Below are 14,042 nucleotides of genomic sequence, written 5' to 3' on the forward strand. Positions count from 1 at the left end.
GTTTTTATTACTCACTGAAAGGAGTTAGTATAAATTTTTAAGCCCATATAATTCGGTAAAGGCCAACACACGCAAAGACTAATTATGTTAAGAATTAGATTTATAAGTAAGTGTTTAATGCTTTTAGGTCTGAAAAAGGAATAAATATATTATGGCCTGTTGTTAAAGTTTTCTTCAATTTTCATCTTTCTAATTAATTGTTTACATATGAACCAGAAGATTGATATGTTGTTTCATCTTAATTAAAGCTTCTGAGTTTGAGTGTTGCGAATGAAAAAAGCGTGAATGGGAGGAGAGATCCGAAGTAATCAGTCAATTCCATTTTTGGTAAAAACTAATTGTTAGCAAATTCTATGAATATTTTACGTTAATAATATGATGTAAAAAATAGTAATACAAGAATACCAAATTAAAAGTTATGTGGTCTGAAAAGATATGGTTTTTAAAATTTTATTCTTTTATTTTAAAAAGATCAGATTTTTTTTCTAGAATTTGGGATAAATCCTTTTACTCTCGCATTAAAAGAAAGTTTATTCACATTTAGTAAATTATGATTTTAATTTTTCTGAAGGACTATACACAGTTTTCTAAAACTTATTTTAGTCTCTAAAATTTAATGTTCAAAGATTAAAATCGCATTTTCTCAATTTGAAATATTTTATTTTGCTTGAATTATTTCAAATAAGTTTACGTATTTAGGTAGTATCAGCTTAAAAATAAAATGCAAAAGGGAAAGTTAATTAAAAATTTATCTAAATTGTGTTTGAATAAAAGATTTTTATCATTCTAAAAATTGATATTTAAATTATTTAATATTTTAATTTTTTATTTTATGAACATTTGTTTGAAAAGAATAATTAAAATATTTTATATTTTTATTTTTTGTTTGAATAAAATAATTGATTTTTTTTAAAAGATAAATTTTATTTAAGAATATTTATTTTAAAATATAAAATTTTGAAATTACACTTTAAAAAATATTAATCAAATTTAAATATTTAAGTAATATTTAACCATTTAATCGTTTAAACAAATACGTGGGCAGAAAAAAAAAGCTACTAGTTGTAAAAATTCAATTTCTTTACTTCTTTAACAAGTTCTAAATTTGAATATTCTTCTAATTTTCCATCCAAATAACTTATTTTATTTTAAAAAATAATTCATCAATGAATTATTCTTTTAAATTCTCATTTTAAATGGTGCATAATTATTATTTTTTCACAAAGATTTATTCATAATGAGATTTTGGAGTGAAGTTAACTTCAATTTTCAACATACATGGACATATATATATATATATATACAGTGAAATGTAATGGTGGGAGATATTTTGACGTTACCTCTTTCTTGGTAGCTGCTGGAGAAGTTGGTAACGTCCTTTTCTTCAGCAATTTCATGGAAAGTTGGTGTTTTCTTTATTAATGATTGTAATAACCTATTTCACGTTCATGCCGCCATGATTCACGAATCATGTTTCTCATTTCATAATCTTAATATCCCACGTTTCTTCACTTCACAAAATCCTCACGTCTTTTATCAACTAATAAATATATTACTAATCTTTCAATTTAGAAGCAAAATTAAAATTTGTTCATTTCTAAAATTTATGTTTTCTATTTTAAATTTTAAAAATAAAAAATTAATGTAGTTTTCTTAATTTAATTATGTAATTTTTTTATATGTTAAATAATGGTTTAGAATAACATTTAATATATCAATCGTCAATCTAAAATTCATTTCATATATTAAAAAAGTTTAAAGCTATATGTTTGCATAATTATATTTATTTATATTTAAAGTTGAAAATCAAATTTTGATAAATAATAGATAATACGAATCATTATAAGAAAATAATAAATTTTAGATACGCTTAACTAATAGCGTGGTTTTATATTCCATCTATGCTTAATTAATTTATTTTTTAAACATGAACAACTTAGATTTCACACACAACTTATTCCTCTTGTTCAGTTTTTGGGTTAAATAAACTTTACAATAATTAAATTAATGCTTTTTCAATTGACCAAAGTCACAAGTTAGTACTTTTGACATGGAAGATTGGAATTTATAATGTCTGCGCACATCACTTGATTAGATTCCATGTTATTCACGGCAACTATGACCAAATGCATGCTAAAATACAAACTCTTAATCTAGAATTATCAAGATAATACTATTAGAGAAAACATTTGAATTATTGTAATTTGTTTTGAGTTTGATGAGATGGAGGATATTAATACATCATCGAGTATATGTAGCTTGTGGTGAGTCATGTTCGACTTCACCAGACCTGTTGACTTGCTTGCCGCCCTCATGTTTCACCTTCTTCCAATTCATCTATTCTATTATATACATATCTTCTCCTTTATTCCTTCTTCAATGGACAAAGATCAAGTGCTGTTCATCTTCTCCTTCTCCTTCTTACTTTAAACTCCCTCGTCATCACGTTCGAGAACAAATGAAGCACCGCAGATTTGCATTTCAAACAAGGAGTCAGGTTGATATACTCGATGATGGATATCGCTGGAGAAAGTATGGGGAAAAGTCTGTCAAAAACAATAAATTTCCTAGGTTTCTCATCTTCTTCCCCTTTTACTTTTCTTTTTCTTGGAACTTCTACGTACTTAAAATTAATCTTTTAACACTTTTGCTGATATTCAAAAAGATTATATTCATGTGCGATATGAAAAACTTAGGCATATTACAGAAAATTCTCAACCTTTCATTTGAAAAATTCTAAGTGTTTCCTTGTTTGAGTTCCATGATTGGTAAGTTTTTGTTACTTTGGTTGTATCAGAAGCTACTACAGATGTTCTTATCGAGGTTGCAACGTGAAGAAACAAATCCAACGACATAGCAAAGACGAAGAGATTGTGGTAACAACCTATGAAGGGACACATTCTCATCCTGTGGAAAAGACAAGTGAAAGTTTCGAGCAGATACTCAGAAACCATCACATATATAGCCTCACTCTTTAATTACAGTATCTCCAAAAATGTTGGAAAATATGTAGTGGATAGCATTTCAATTTATTTTCAGTTTTAACTCTTTAATAATTTTCATTCTTTAGACTAAGTTTAAAGAGAGAGAGAGAGAGGAAAAAAGTAAGAATATCTCAATATATTTTGATATAATACATTCTTTCTATTTCTTTTATATTTATCTCCATGAATATTTTCTCTTCTTCTCAAATATATATCTTCTTAGAGCAATTCCAGCACTAAATGTAAAACCTTTATAACAATTTATGAAGAGGTACATCTAAAAAATTATGTTTTTCTATGACAATATTACTATTTGGATTATTAATCTTCATCCAGAACACATTTGACCATTCTTATTTGTTTAATATATGCTATATTATTGAGTAGTTGTAATTTGAGTCGTTTAATAAAGTGATTTTAAGTTCAACTCTTTGATTATGAATTTATTTAAGTAGTTTTAGCATTAAAATTTTAAAAACCGTATTACCTGTTTATTTATTCGTTTATGAAAAAATAATTAATCAAAGGTTTATCAAACACAATATTCTCAATTTTAAAAAAATAATTCAGTATATTTTCTGTATTGTTATAATTATAAAAGAGCAGTTGAAGTATTTATAAATTCAGATAGATTTAAATTAATAAAAATATTTAGGGTTATGCGTTTTGCTTCAATTTAATCGAATCTGATTTATTGTCTTTGGATTTTTAGTAAAGAACCATGCATTCAATTCATCTATTATATAATATATTTTATTTTAATTTGTTGTTTCTATATTTTTATAAAAAATAAACATTAAAAGAAACTCATGTACGCTAAATATCTTTTTCTTTCTTTTTTGTTCCTTTCTTTACTCCAACATTCTTTCATGCATCCTTCGATTCTTAAACTATCTCTCTTTTGGAAGTTCTAGACTTGTGTGTCGTATTTAGTAATTCTATCAACTTTTTACTTCAATCATAAATTAAATATATAAAAAATCGTGAAACATCTAAGTTAGTCTAACCCAACTTAAGCCAAAAATATTTTAATTAAATTAGACTAGAGGTTGAAGCCTTCATTACCATGAGCACCCTTATTCCTTTTCCACATAAAAAGCAAAAACTATGTTCCATAATTTCCTCTTCTGTTAGCAGACATAATGGAATAGATGGCTCATAGTATATTCTAGTCTCTTTGTCTTTTATAGTTGAACAGTAATAGACATACTCTTTAAATTGATATTATATAATAAGTATCGTAATTATTTATAGTAAATAATTATAACTCATTATCACAATAATATAAAAAAATCATTCAAATAAAACAAAACATCTATTAAAAAAAACGCTTAAACTAATAATTTGTGACCGTTATTTTATAATAATTATCATTCTAGCCCTTGAAAATTTGTTTTATGGCTAAAGCAGTCGTGTAAGAAACAAAAAGCTTTACTGCATAGCATAGGATCCAAATGTAGAAAGAAATCGTGCAAGTAACAATAATACTCCCAAATCAATCATATGTTGGAAATTGTTCATATTTTTCAAAAGTTCTTCACTTTTCTCTTTAGCACCGTTTCACCTTTATTCAATTCATTACCTTATAAATGTGTTCAACGCATTTCAATAAACGACGCATTTTCGGCACTTTATCATACATAAAAAGATAGAGTTTTATAAATATCATAAATATTTTATTAGAGAAATTGATATTTTCTTCCGCATATATACAACACAAACACAAGACAACATCATCTTTGTTGAAAAGAAAAGTTTGAAAACGTAAGGAGTTAGAACACCAAAGATAATGAGTAGAGTAGGGATGGCAAAAAAATCCGCATCCGCAGATAAAATCCGCGACGGATAGTTAATATTCGCGGATATTTACTACCCGCAATTCGAGGGTAGCGAATATTTTAAAATCCACTTATAAACAGGTCGGGTGCAGGTATTATACTATCTGTATCCGCGGATACCCGTTACCCGCAAAAAATAAAAATAAAAATTTAATTTATATTTTATTAAGTTAAATTTAATTTAAATTAACATTAATTTATATTTTACAAGATTAAATTTAATTAAAATTGAATTTAAATTTATATTTAATTTAATTTATATTATATTTTATATATTTTTTGTAATTGTATTTAAATTATTTAAATAATTTATTAAAATATATTTTTTTAAAATATTTACGGATATCTGGGGATATCCACGGGTATCCGCGGGTTTTAAAATACCCGCAGATATTTTTTAAGTGGGTATCCGTACGGGTAGCGGGGCGGGTAGAAGGTGAATTTTTTTGTCGGATCGGATTGCGGATAAGCACTATCCGTGCCCGACCCGATCCGTTGCCATCCCTAGAGCAGAGGTTTAGAGAATCTAATATCAAATATCACAATAATGCAAAACAATTGAATTTTGTGGCTGCTAATCAGTGTAAGTCTCTATCAACTTTAATAGACAACCCGCGTGCCCTAAAGAAGCATTTTTTTTTCTTTCTATAAACATGGTTAATGTATTTCAATAAGAACAAACAACTATGCCTTAAGAACATGATTTTTGCGAACTAAACATTATTTTTAACATTAAAGTTTCTTCATATACCTCCAAATTTTCTATTAGTTACTTTTCCTAATAAGGGTAAAAAACTTTTTTCTCTCTCATATAATTATTTTCACCCACTTTTACTCTCACTTGTTTGTGTAACTCTAGCGCTGCATTCTCCACCCTCATGCACCAACACTTTGCTCTTGTTGATTTCATCACCAAGAGGAACCTTTGTTTGTTCATCCACTTCAGCTACATAATCCTTTTCCTTTAGATCTATTAGATTACATTTTATTTAAAATGATTGGTATAGAGTACATGCACGTAGAAATTGGGGACATGTGTGGATTTGGATAAATAGAATTCACTTCATTTTGAAATCCAATTATGATTTTTATCGGATTTTGAAATTTGGTTAACGGTTTATTAGATTTAGGTGAAGCGAGTTTATAGCATAATTCAAAATTTGAGGAAGCTCTTAACTGAATTTCTAAGTCCATTAAGTGCATATCTATATTTTTTTTATTTGTTATAGTTTTCTTTATGTATTTTCTATTTTTTATATGTATTGATTTTAATATTTTTTTTTGAATTTGTTTGTTATAAATATGGAAAGAACGTGAGGTGTATCTACAAATCAGTCTAAGAATTTTTCATAAAAGAGACTTACGACGTCAGCTCGTAAAAGGGATCATCCTAAATAAGTTGGAGTATTATGTAATCCTTCATGAGGAGCACTAAGATGTTATTAAGGAGTAGGATGATGTTGTTGAACCTGTAAAGATAATGAAACTTATTTTATAATAGAACAAAAGAATAATAGTTTTACTCGCACAAAATGAGATCCATGAACTAATTGTATACATATTAATCAATATTGTTTTATATCAGAAGGTAGTGTACTATATAATGAAAAGATCGTAATATTTTGACAATATGAGACAAATTATGATCACATCATATTGATTAGTAATAACATAGTCAATATATGATATAACATAACATCATCATCATCTAATACCTCACTTTTTTGATAATAATAGTAATAATAATACCTCAAGAAATTATTAAAAAACATAGAAAAATAAATTAAAATAAAAAATTTAAAAAAATTTAGAAAAAAAAAACAATTTTCTTATTTAGATTTTGAAATATTATGTGTATCTTGATCGGATTTTAAAATTCGACAACTTCTTTAAATCAATTTCTAGATGCAAATGAGTTTTGAAATTCGATAAATTTACTTAATTAGATTTCAAAATTCGATTAATTTTCTAAATTGAATTTCAAAATTCAATACATCAAAAACTTAATAAAAACAAATATATCAAGAAATATAAAATTAAAAACCTTTAAAAAAACTTACATCTAAAACATAAGAGATGAAATGAAGAAGATGAACTAAGCAAAGTGGTTGAAGGTTTTGTTTTTTTTAATGAAAACTTACCTCTAGACCACACGACAAACGAGATAACAGAATGAAACTGAAAAGACTTAGGAGTGCATGACAATAAATGTAAAACCAACAATGAATGCAATTGGATAGTGCTTAACTAATTTTATTTTTTTATATATATTTTACTGAAGGAGAAAACTATAAATTTGGAGATGCTGTGAAAAACCTTATAACGACTATATATTTAACGCATATTCATAACTAAGTTTTTTTTTTTGGTTTTAGGTGAAAGTATATTATTCACACACACTACACAACAATTTAAATATAGTAAATAAAAAACTTCTATTATATATTAAGTCTATTATATATTAAGTATAGATTACCGAACCACGAAGAAAAGTATGAATACGGGGTGTGTAAAAACTTTGGCAAATATTACTTTTGACAGAATAAAAGTTATCTAATTAACAACTATTTTTTTTATGATCATACATATGGAGGATTAACATAAAAAGAAAGCTGGGATTGAAAATATAATTAAGATTGTGGGAAGGATGAACAAATATATATATTTTTCTTTTCTGATTAGTTGCAACTAAATATAGATCTAAACAATGGCCATAAAAAACAGTATTCTTCAACAGAAATTAACGGGGGAAATTATATTATAATAAATTTCAGTAATACATATAGGTTAGTTAAATTTATAATCTATAATAAAAAATCAATTCATGATGCATGCTTAAAATTTGTAAATAAAAAAATGTACTTACATAGATATTTGTGTGTGAATTTATTGCTAATAAATAACCCCAGTATCAGAATCCCAAATAAATAACAAAAATAAACAAACTTCATATAAAATAATCATTGAATGACATTAAAAAGTATTATTATAAACAATAATCAAATATATTTTTAATTATTTTGCTTACACATAAAATGTAAATTATAATAACCTGTATCTATCATGCTGTGTTACCTATTATGCATTTAATAAATAGTTAAGTAAAAAAATGAAAAATAAAGTAAATGTTAAAAATGTTTAATTTAAGAAAAATAAAAAAGATTTAAAGAAAAACAAATAACCAGGTGTACCCACTGAAGAACACATAAACTAAGGAAAATAAGGCTTCATAACTTCAAAAGCCATTCGATGATGAAATACAATCCACGGTCAAAAGTGCTTACATACAGTTGAGTGACTAGTGTCTTCATAGCTAGAAGATCCTAACTGTAACTGTCATTAGTCTAGATAAATAATTACCAACTACGAAACTATATGAGTAGTTAATAAGAAGGGTCAGTTTCTTCTTATAGATCTTACAACTTTACTAGTTTTCTGTGCTGTTTTTGGCAAAATCTTGCGTCCCTGATTTAGATTACCGAAAATTCAGCCATTAATCAATTCGCAGAGATGTCCTCTATAATGCCCTTCCCATCGAAAACATCAAAAAAGAAAAAATTCTTGAGGGGGTCTCCTTTTCCAGAAATTGCTTTGATAACCTCCTGAGACGATAAAGTCAAATTCGTCAGTTAAATATCACAAACATTTTTACAAGGCAATGAAAAGTAGTCAGTACCTGTCCAAGAATGCCCCCTATAACGGCACAAACAGGCGGAAATTCTTTTGCATTTGTCACCAATCTTTCTAACAGAGTGTCAGGCACATGAGATTCGTTGAGAGACTGTCAACACAAAGATCAGATATATGAAGGACTTGTGTAATACCAGCAAAATAACAAATTTCAGGAAGCATACTTGTGCGGTGCATAGGTCCTTTTTCAGCTTGAGAACAGCAGAAAGATCTGCAATTGAAACTTCCCCAGCACTACGTCCTTCGGCCTCTTCAAACTTTTCAATTACTGCATCGGACAACAAAACGTTAATGACTGCTGCACATTTGTCTATAGACCAGACTGATCATAAAATTCAAAGGAAGAGAACAAAATAGAGATGTATTAATTGTTTACTTCAGAATGAAAACAATCTTGCTTCACACACGAGATGCAAGCTTTCACTCCACGTCTTTGTTAACACAGTCTAAGGACCCAATAAACGGTAAAGTTTTCACTTTCCAATTGATTAGAATCCCTTTGTTTTCTTGTGTATTACTTACAAACAGAGCAGTACAGATTACCATACCTCTCATTGCAAAGTACAGCTTTGACATTCTCTTGTGAAGTGACCTCCAAGGTACTGACAATGCATCCTGCAGGAAAAAAAAAAATAGTCATACTCACGAAAATAGCTCTCAACTACAAAAGGATGGTCACTCCAGTAAACTATTAAAGACATAGACAACCAAGACAAAATCACAAGCACAATAACTCTAATCCCACATCTGCCATTTGAGATTGTTACAGACCCAATTTTATTTTACAAAATCAACACAACTCTGAAATCATATGGGAAGCATGACCGACCTGAAACATGATACAAAAGAGGGTACTTCTCTTTTCTGAATTCTAGATTATGATACTAGGTTCACTGAATTTAAAAGTATGCATTTGAAGTCATACCATGGGTATCTGATGTAAATTAATAGTATGGCCTGCTATAATGATTACCGGTTGCATCAACTACCCTTCGAGTCAAAATAAACATAATATATCAACTGTTATTTTCATTTCTTTATGCAAATGATAAACTATAGGAAAAAGTTTTGAAGGTCTTATGGATTGCACCACATACTATTTTGGGAAACATTAAAGGATTTCTCCACATAAGAAGAAATACAAGGTAGTATTGCAACTATAATGAATTAAGACTGACATACCTCAAAAGAAGGATATTTCAGATCGCATTCAATGGTTTCATCCTGTTTTTTCTGCCAAATAAAAATAGAGCGTTAAAAAGAAAATAGATGCAGCTTTAGAAAGCACAGGATCATCTAATGCTTATAATTTACTACTTGCAATCACAAACAATTTATTTCTAGTAACAAAACATAAGCAAGGTTGTTAAACTCAAACATACTATGTAAACTTATGAAACTCCATAAAGTTGAACTGAAAACTCTGAAGAGTTTACTCAATATGAAAATTACAAGGTAAACATTGCAAGGTAACTGAAATATTAATATTATTATTTTAGCTTATTATATTATATTTAATTTAGTTGAATATATATATATATAGATATATATTTATTTATTTATCCCAACAACATTGCAGGGTTGTTAAATTCAAATGTTATTATATATTTATCCCTGTTTTCTGATTATGTATTATTTCTTCAATATCAGAGTATCCCATAGTCTTAAAATGATATAACATTTGACTAATAAAAAAACAGTAAAAAATACCCAACAAACCCAAAAAAACCTATAAAAACAATTTTTTTTGTCACAAAACATAGACAAGGTTGTTAACTTCGACAGTCCATGTAAACTTACGAAAGCTCCATAAAGTTGAACTGAAAACACGTAATAATTTACTCAATATGAAAATTACAAAGTAAACATTGCAAGGTAACTGAAATATTAAAATTTATTATTTTAGCTTATTATATGATATTTTATTTAATTACTATATATATATAATTACTATATAACTGAAATTCAAATGTCATTATAGATTTATCCCTGTTTTCTAATATATAATTATGTATTATTTAAATATTAGAGTATCCCATAGTCTTGTAATGATATAACATATTACTAATAAAAACAAGAAAACCCCAACAGACCCAAAAAAAATGCCTATAAAAACAACCTAATCTGCTTCTTCCATCCAACTGCCTTCCTTAACAAGAACAGATAACAAAGAGACTTCTGGCAGCACAAATGGTGGCAATTGCAACACCAAAATACATCTTCTTGGAGACGTAAACCCGTCCCAAGTCTACAAGTTAACACACAAGTTTAATAACCATGAGTATGAGAAAAAAACAAAAATGATTTTGAAAATTCTTAATGAGTCTAATTATCAAATAGTAAACATACAATCCACAATAATGGGCATCACTATGAATACCAACTTACACGTTCACTAATTTTTCTGTTTTTATGATATTGTACTTAGGCTTCGCTTGCAGCTTCTACCACTAATAGCAAGAAAAAAAATATCAAAAATGACGACTTTTTATTCATTGAAATCACAAATAGAGTAGAGATTGAATTCTTTACAAACCATCTTCATATAAAAAGCACAGAAATTGACTCAACAAAATCAAAGAAATAATATCTAGTCATAAAATCATATAATTGTGACAAATTAGTTCCACAAAAGTGAAGCGTACCTTTGAATATTTATAATCCTGCAAATCAACAAAAACTTCACCACACGAATCCCTACAGTCAACAGCATAAAATGCTACACGTTTTGATAGCTTTCTGCATTTGTCATTAGCCAGTTTCTACAGCAAAAGCAATAGAGGCAAACAAGAATGTTAAAAGACACTTTACAGTATGAGAAATGTGTAAAGTAATTTTATGCACAGTAAATGTACAGCATCAGAAATAAAAAATATTCCAAATTACTTTGGCTGAAAGTGAGCAACAACTGACGACAACAACATTGAACTTGCTGAAGAATTCAACACCAAAGCTTGACAAATCCCCTGAAGCCAAGATGAATGACATAAAAGTACAAACAAAACATAATGTCAAAAGCCACAAGAAAACAATGCAGAAGCAGAAACCAAACTAAGAAGGGAACGGATGTGAAACAAAAACCTTTCTCAACTGAAACACGAACCATAGGATTGAAATCTTTAAGAGAATTACAACAAAGCTCCGCAAGGGTCTTTCCACCATACACATCCTCAACAGGAGGGATGAGAAAATTTGAGGAAAATGCCTCCTCAGTGGCAACCCGATCATCTACTAAAGTCAGACTACCTACTCCAGCAAGAACAATATTCTTGCAAAACTGACCAACAAAAGTAAACTCAGACACCATACAAAATGACAAAAACGCGAGAAGGATACAAATAAAGTGCAAAAGGAACAACCGGTAACCAAATCCAACATCCTATTCCACTCATTTTTATGTTGTGTGTCAAAGTCAATTTTGAGAAACCAACAAGATAAAGTGGTGGAATTACCTCAGCTACAGTTCCTTTCATTCCATAGACTAAGACATGAGCTTTGCTTAATCTAGGTAAACCAGAACAACAAAAAGAAACTATAGTTAAAATGCTGAATAGAGTGATTGCTTAAATTTTTAAATTAGATACAACGAAAAGAAAATAGCAGAATATAATTAGGTTATGAGAAAAAAGTAACAAAACAAATCGAAACAATTCAGAATTTGAAAACTAAAAGAAGAAAGAACCTTCTTTGAGCATCGGCTCCCCAAACCCTAATTTGGCGGTCATACAAAGCAGTCTCCTGCGCCGTCAACTCCTCGCCGTCGCCCTCCATTCCGAGCCGCAACCTGCTCCACGACATCATCGAAACCTTCACTTTCAATTTTCAAATTCGCAAATAATAAGAAACAAATTACAAATTAGCAACAATGACAAACACCCACTGTCGCTGAATCCCCTCAAAGGCAAAATTCCGTTTCTCGCTTCAAGCTCTCAGTAGCGCACGGAGGAGAATAATGGGTAATGGTGAGTGTGATTTTTTGGGGGTCAACTGCACCAGAAGAAAAGCGCCAAACAGCAGGAGCCCAAGATCAAGAAAAATGTAAGCCCGAATAACTTAAATGGGCTTCGTCACTTTGGATCCATCTACCTGGATACCTAATTTGGGCAACAATAGGCCCATGACGGAAACCTTATTTGTAAATCATTTGGTTACCAGATGGAATATGAACAAAGATTACTATTTTTATAAATCTTCTCGTGATCAGAGCTAATTATGTAGTTTCCTTCAATACTTAAAAAAAAAAGAAATAATTTCAACTAACATGAATCTTAATTAATGAACTTAAAGAAATATTTTATTTATTAAAATACAAACTACATGATAGATAATTTAGAATAACTCACACAATGAATTGTATTATCAGAATTGGAACTTCAAAGCACAAATCAAATTAAAATAAAATGCATATAACAGAAAAACGAAAGGTACAGATAACAGAACACAAAAGCCAAAGAATAATTTTATAAATTAAATATATATTGTAAATTTGATTTAAACAATGTGAATAATATTAAAAAAATATTTTTTAAACTTAATTCAATATAATAAAATCAACTCGTATTTACATTCATTTATATGTTATAAATTAATTCATTTATATATTATAAATTAGTTTTATTTGATATTTTATTTTGTTGCACAATATGTATATTGAAGAAATGATTAAATGGGTTTGTGATTAGAAGAAGCAGGAGAGGGAGAGTGTTTTTGTGGACCTAGAGATGCGTAGTGGAGTGTAGGTATGAAGTTGAAAATCGAAATATCGGCTGGTGTGTAATAATTTAAAATGTGTTCTGTCCTTATCCATTTTGTTTGGGAGAGCACGGCTTCACGAACGAAGATGATTCCTCTCCATCTCCCTCACCCCAAAAAACTATAAACAACCTTTTTGTTTTATTTTGACAAAGAAAGTGGCAACATGGTTTTAAATGTGTGGAGTTCAAGGTGGTCCAAGTTTAGGTAGTGCAAGTATTTGTCCAAGGTCTGGTAGAGTTTTCTAGAGTAGGCATCCATAGCACTGCTAGATTTATCACTTCTTCTTTGTCAACATGCCTACATATTACACTGCCTTCACGAAATTCACAGACAAAAACGGATAAACTTGCCTAGAAAACAGAGAACGAATTCCTTTTATTTTCTTCTTCCTCCAAACAACATGCTTCCTCTTTGCATCCTCTCCTCCACCACCACCCACTATCCACTTCAGTCCTAATACAATAACAACAACATCATTTTCTTACGTTTCTGTAAGAGAAATTCAAACGAGAGAGAAAGAAAAACCTGTATCAGGCAGAATATCGCGGTTGGAAACTTCCACTCTGGTCCACAGACCCATTAGATTCGCATTATGGGTCATGAATGGTAACACATAATTTGAGTGTGTCGTGGCTAAAACTACGTGTACTTGAATTTCCCCAATGTAGCACCAAACCCTACCTATTGAATAAATCTGCTCTTGCCTTAACTGGCTATGGCTATCTATGCCTCTCCTTCTCGGAGCATATATATCAATTTATTTACTCTTGATGGT

At 29.0% G+C, this 14,042-nt stretch overlaps 1 protein-coding gene across 3 annotated transcripts; it reads right to left on the minus strand.

Annotated features, from left to right (window-relative positions):
* Positions 1–8,033: 8,033 nt before the first annotated feature.
* Positions 8,034–13,963, minus strand: LOC108332438 (SUMO-activating enzyme subunit 1A). Of its 3 annotated transcripts, XM_052871491.1 has the most exons (12): positions 13,793–13,963; positions 13,618–13,720; positions 12,195–12,296; positions 11,965–12,016; positions 11,594–11,789; positions 11,399–11,478; positions 11,158–11,274; positions 9,695–9,745; positions 9,061–9,127; positions 8,677–8,780; positions 8,499–8,603; positions 8,034–8,424 (listed from the first exon to the last, which is right to left on the minus strand). In XM_052871491.1, exons 1-12 carry the CDS (start codon positions 13,866–13,868, stop codon positions 8,320–8,322), a joined length of 1,158 nt encoding a protein of 385 aa, XP_052727451.1. In that variant the 5' UTR covers positions 13,869–13,963; the 3' UTR covers positions 8,034–8,319. The 3 variants fall into 3 exon arrangements, with proteins under 3 accessions (XP_052727451.1, XP_017423196.1, XP_052727497.1); XM_017567707.2 differs by lacking the exons at positions 13,618–13,720; positions 13,793–13,963 and adding an exon at positions 12,393–12,540; XM_052871537.1 differs by lacking the exons at positions 13,618–13,720; positions 13,793–13,963 and adding an exon at positions 12,389–12,524.
* Positions 13,964–14,042: the final 79 nt, after the last annotated feature.

This window comes from Vigna angularis, chromosome 1 (genome assembly GCF_016808095.1).
Source record: "Vigna angularis cultivar LongXiaoDou No.4 chromosome 1, ASM1680809v1, whole genome shotgun sequence".
NCBI lineage: Eukaryota > Viridiplantae > Streptophyta > Magnoliopsida > Fabales > Fabaceae > Vigna > Vigna angularis.

Coding starts and splice junctions, on each gene's coding strand:
- LOC108332438 (XM_052871491.1), bottom strand. CDS start 13,868: ATGACCCATAATGCGAATCTAATGGGTCTGTGGACCAGAGTGGAAGTT. Junction 12,297..13,617: donor ATTCGTTCTCTGTTTTCTAG/GCAAGTTTATCC, acceptor GTCGTGGAGCAG/GTTGCGGCTCGGAATGGAGG. Junction 11,790..11,964: donor TGAAAGGAACTGTAGCTGAG/GTAATTCCACCA, acceptor TTTGTTGGTCAG/TTTTGCAAGAATATTGTTCT.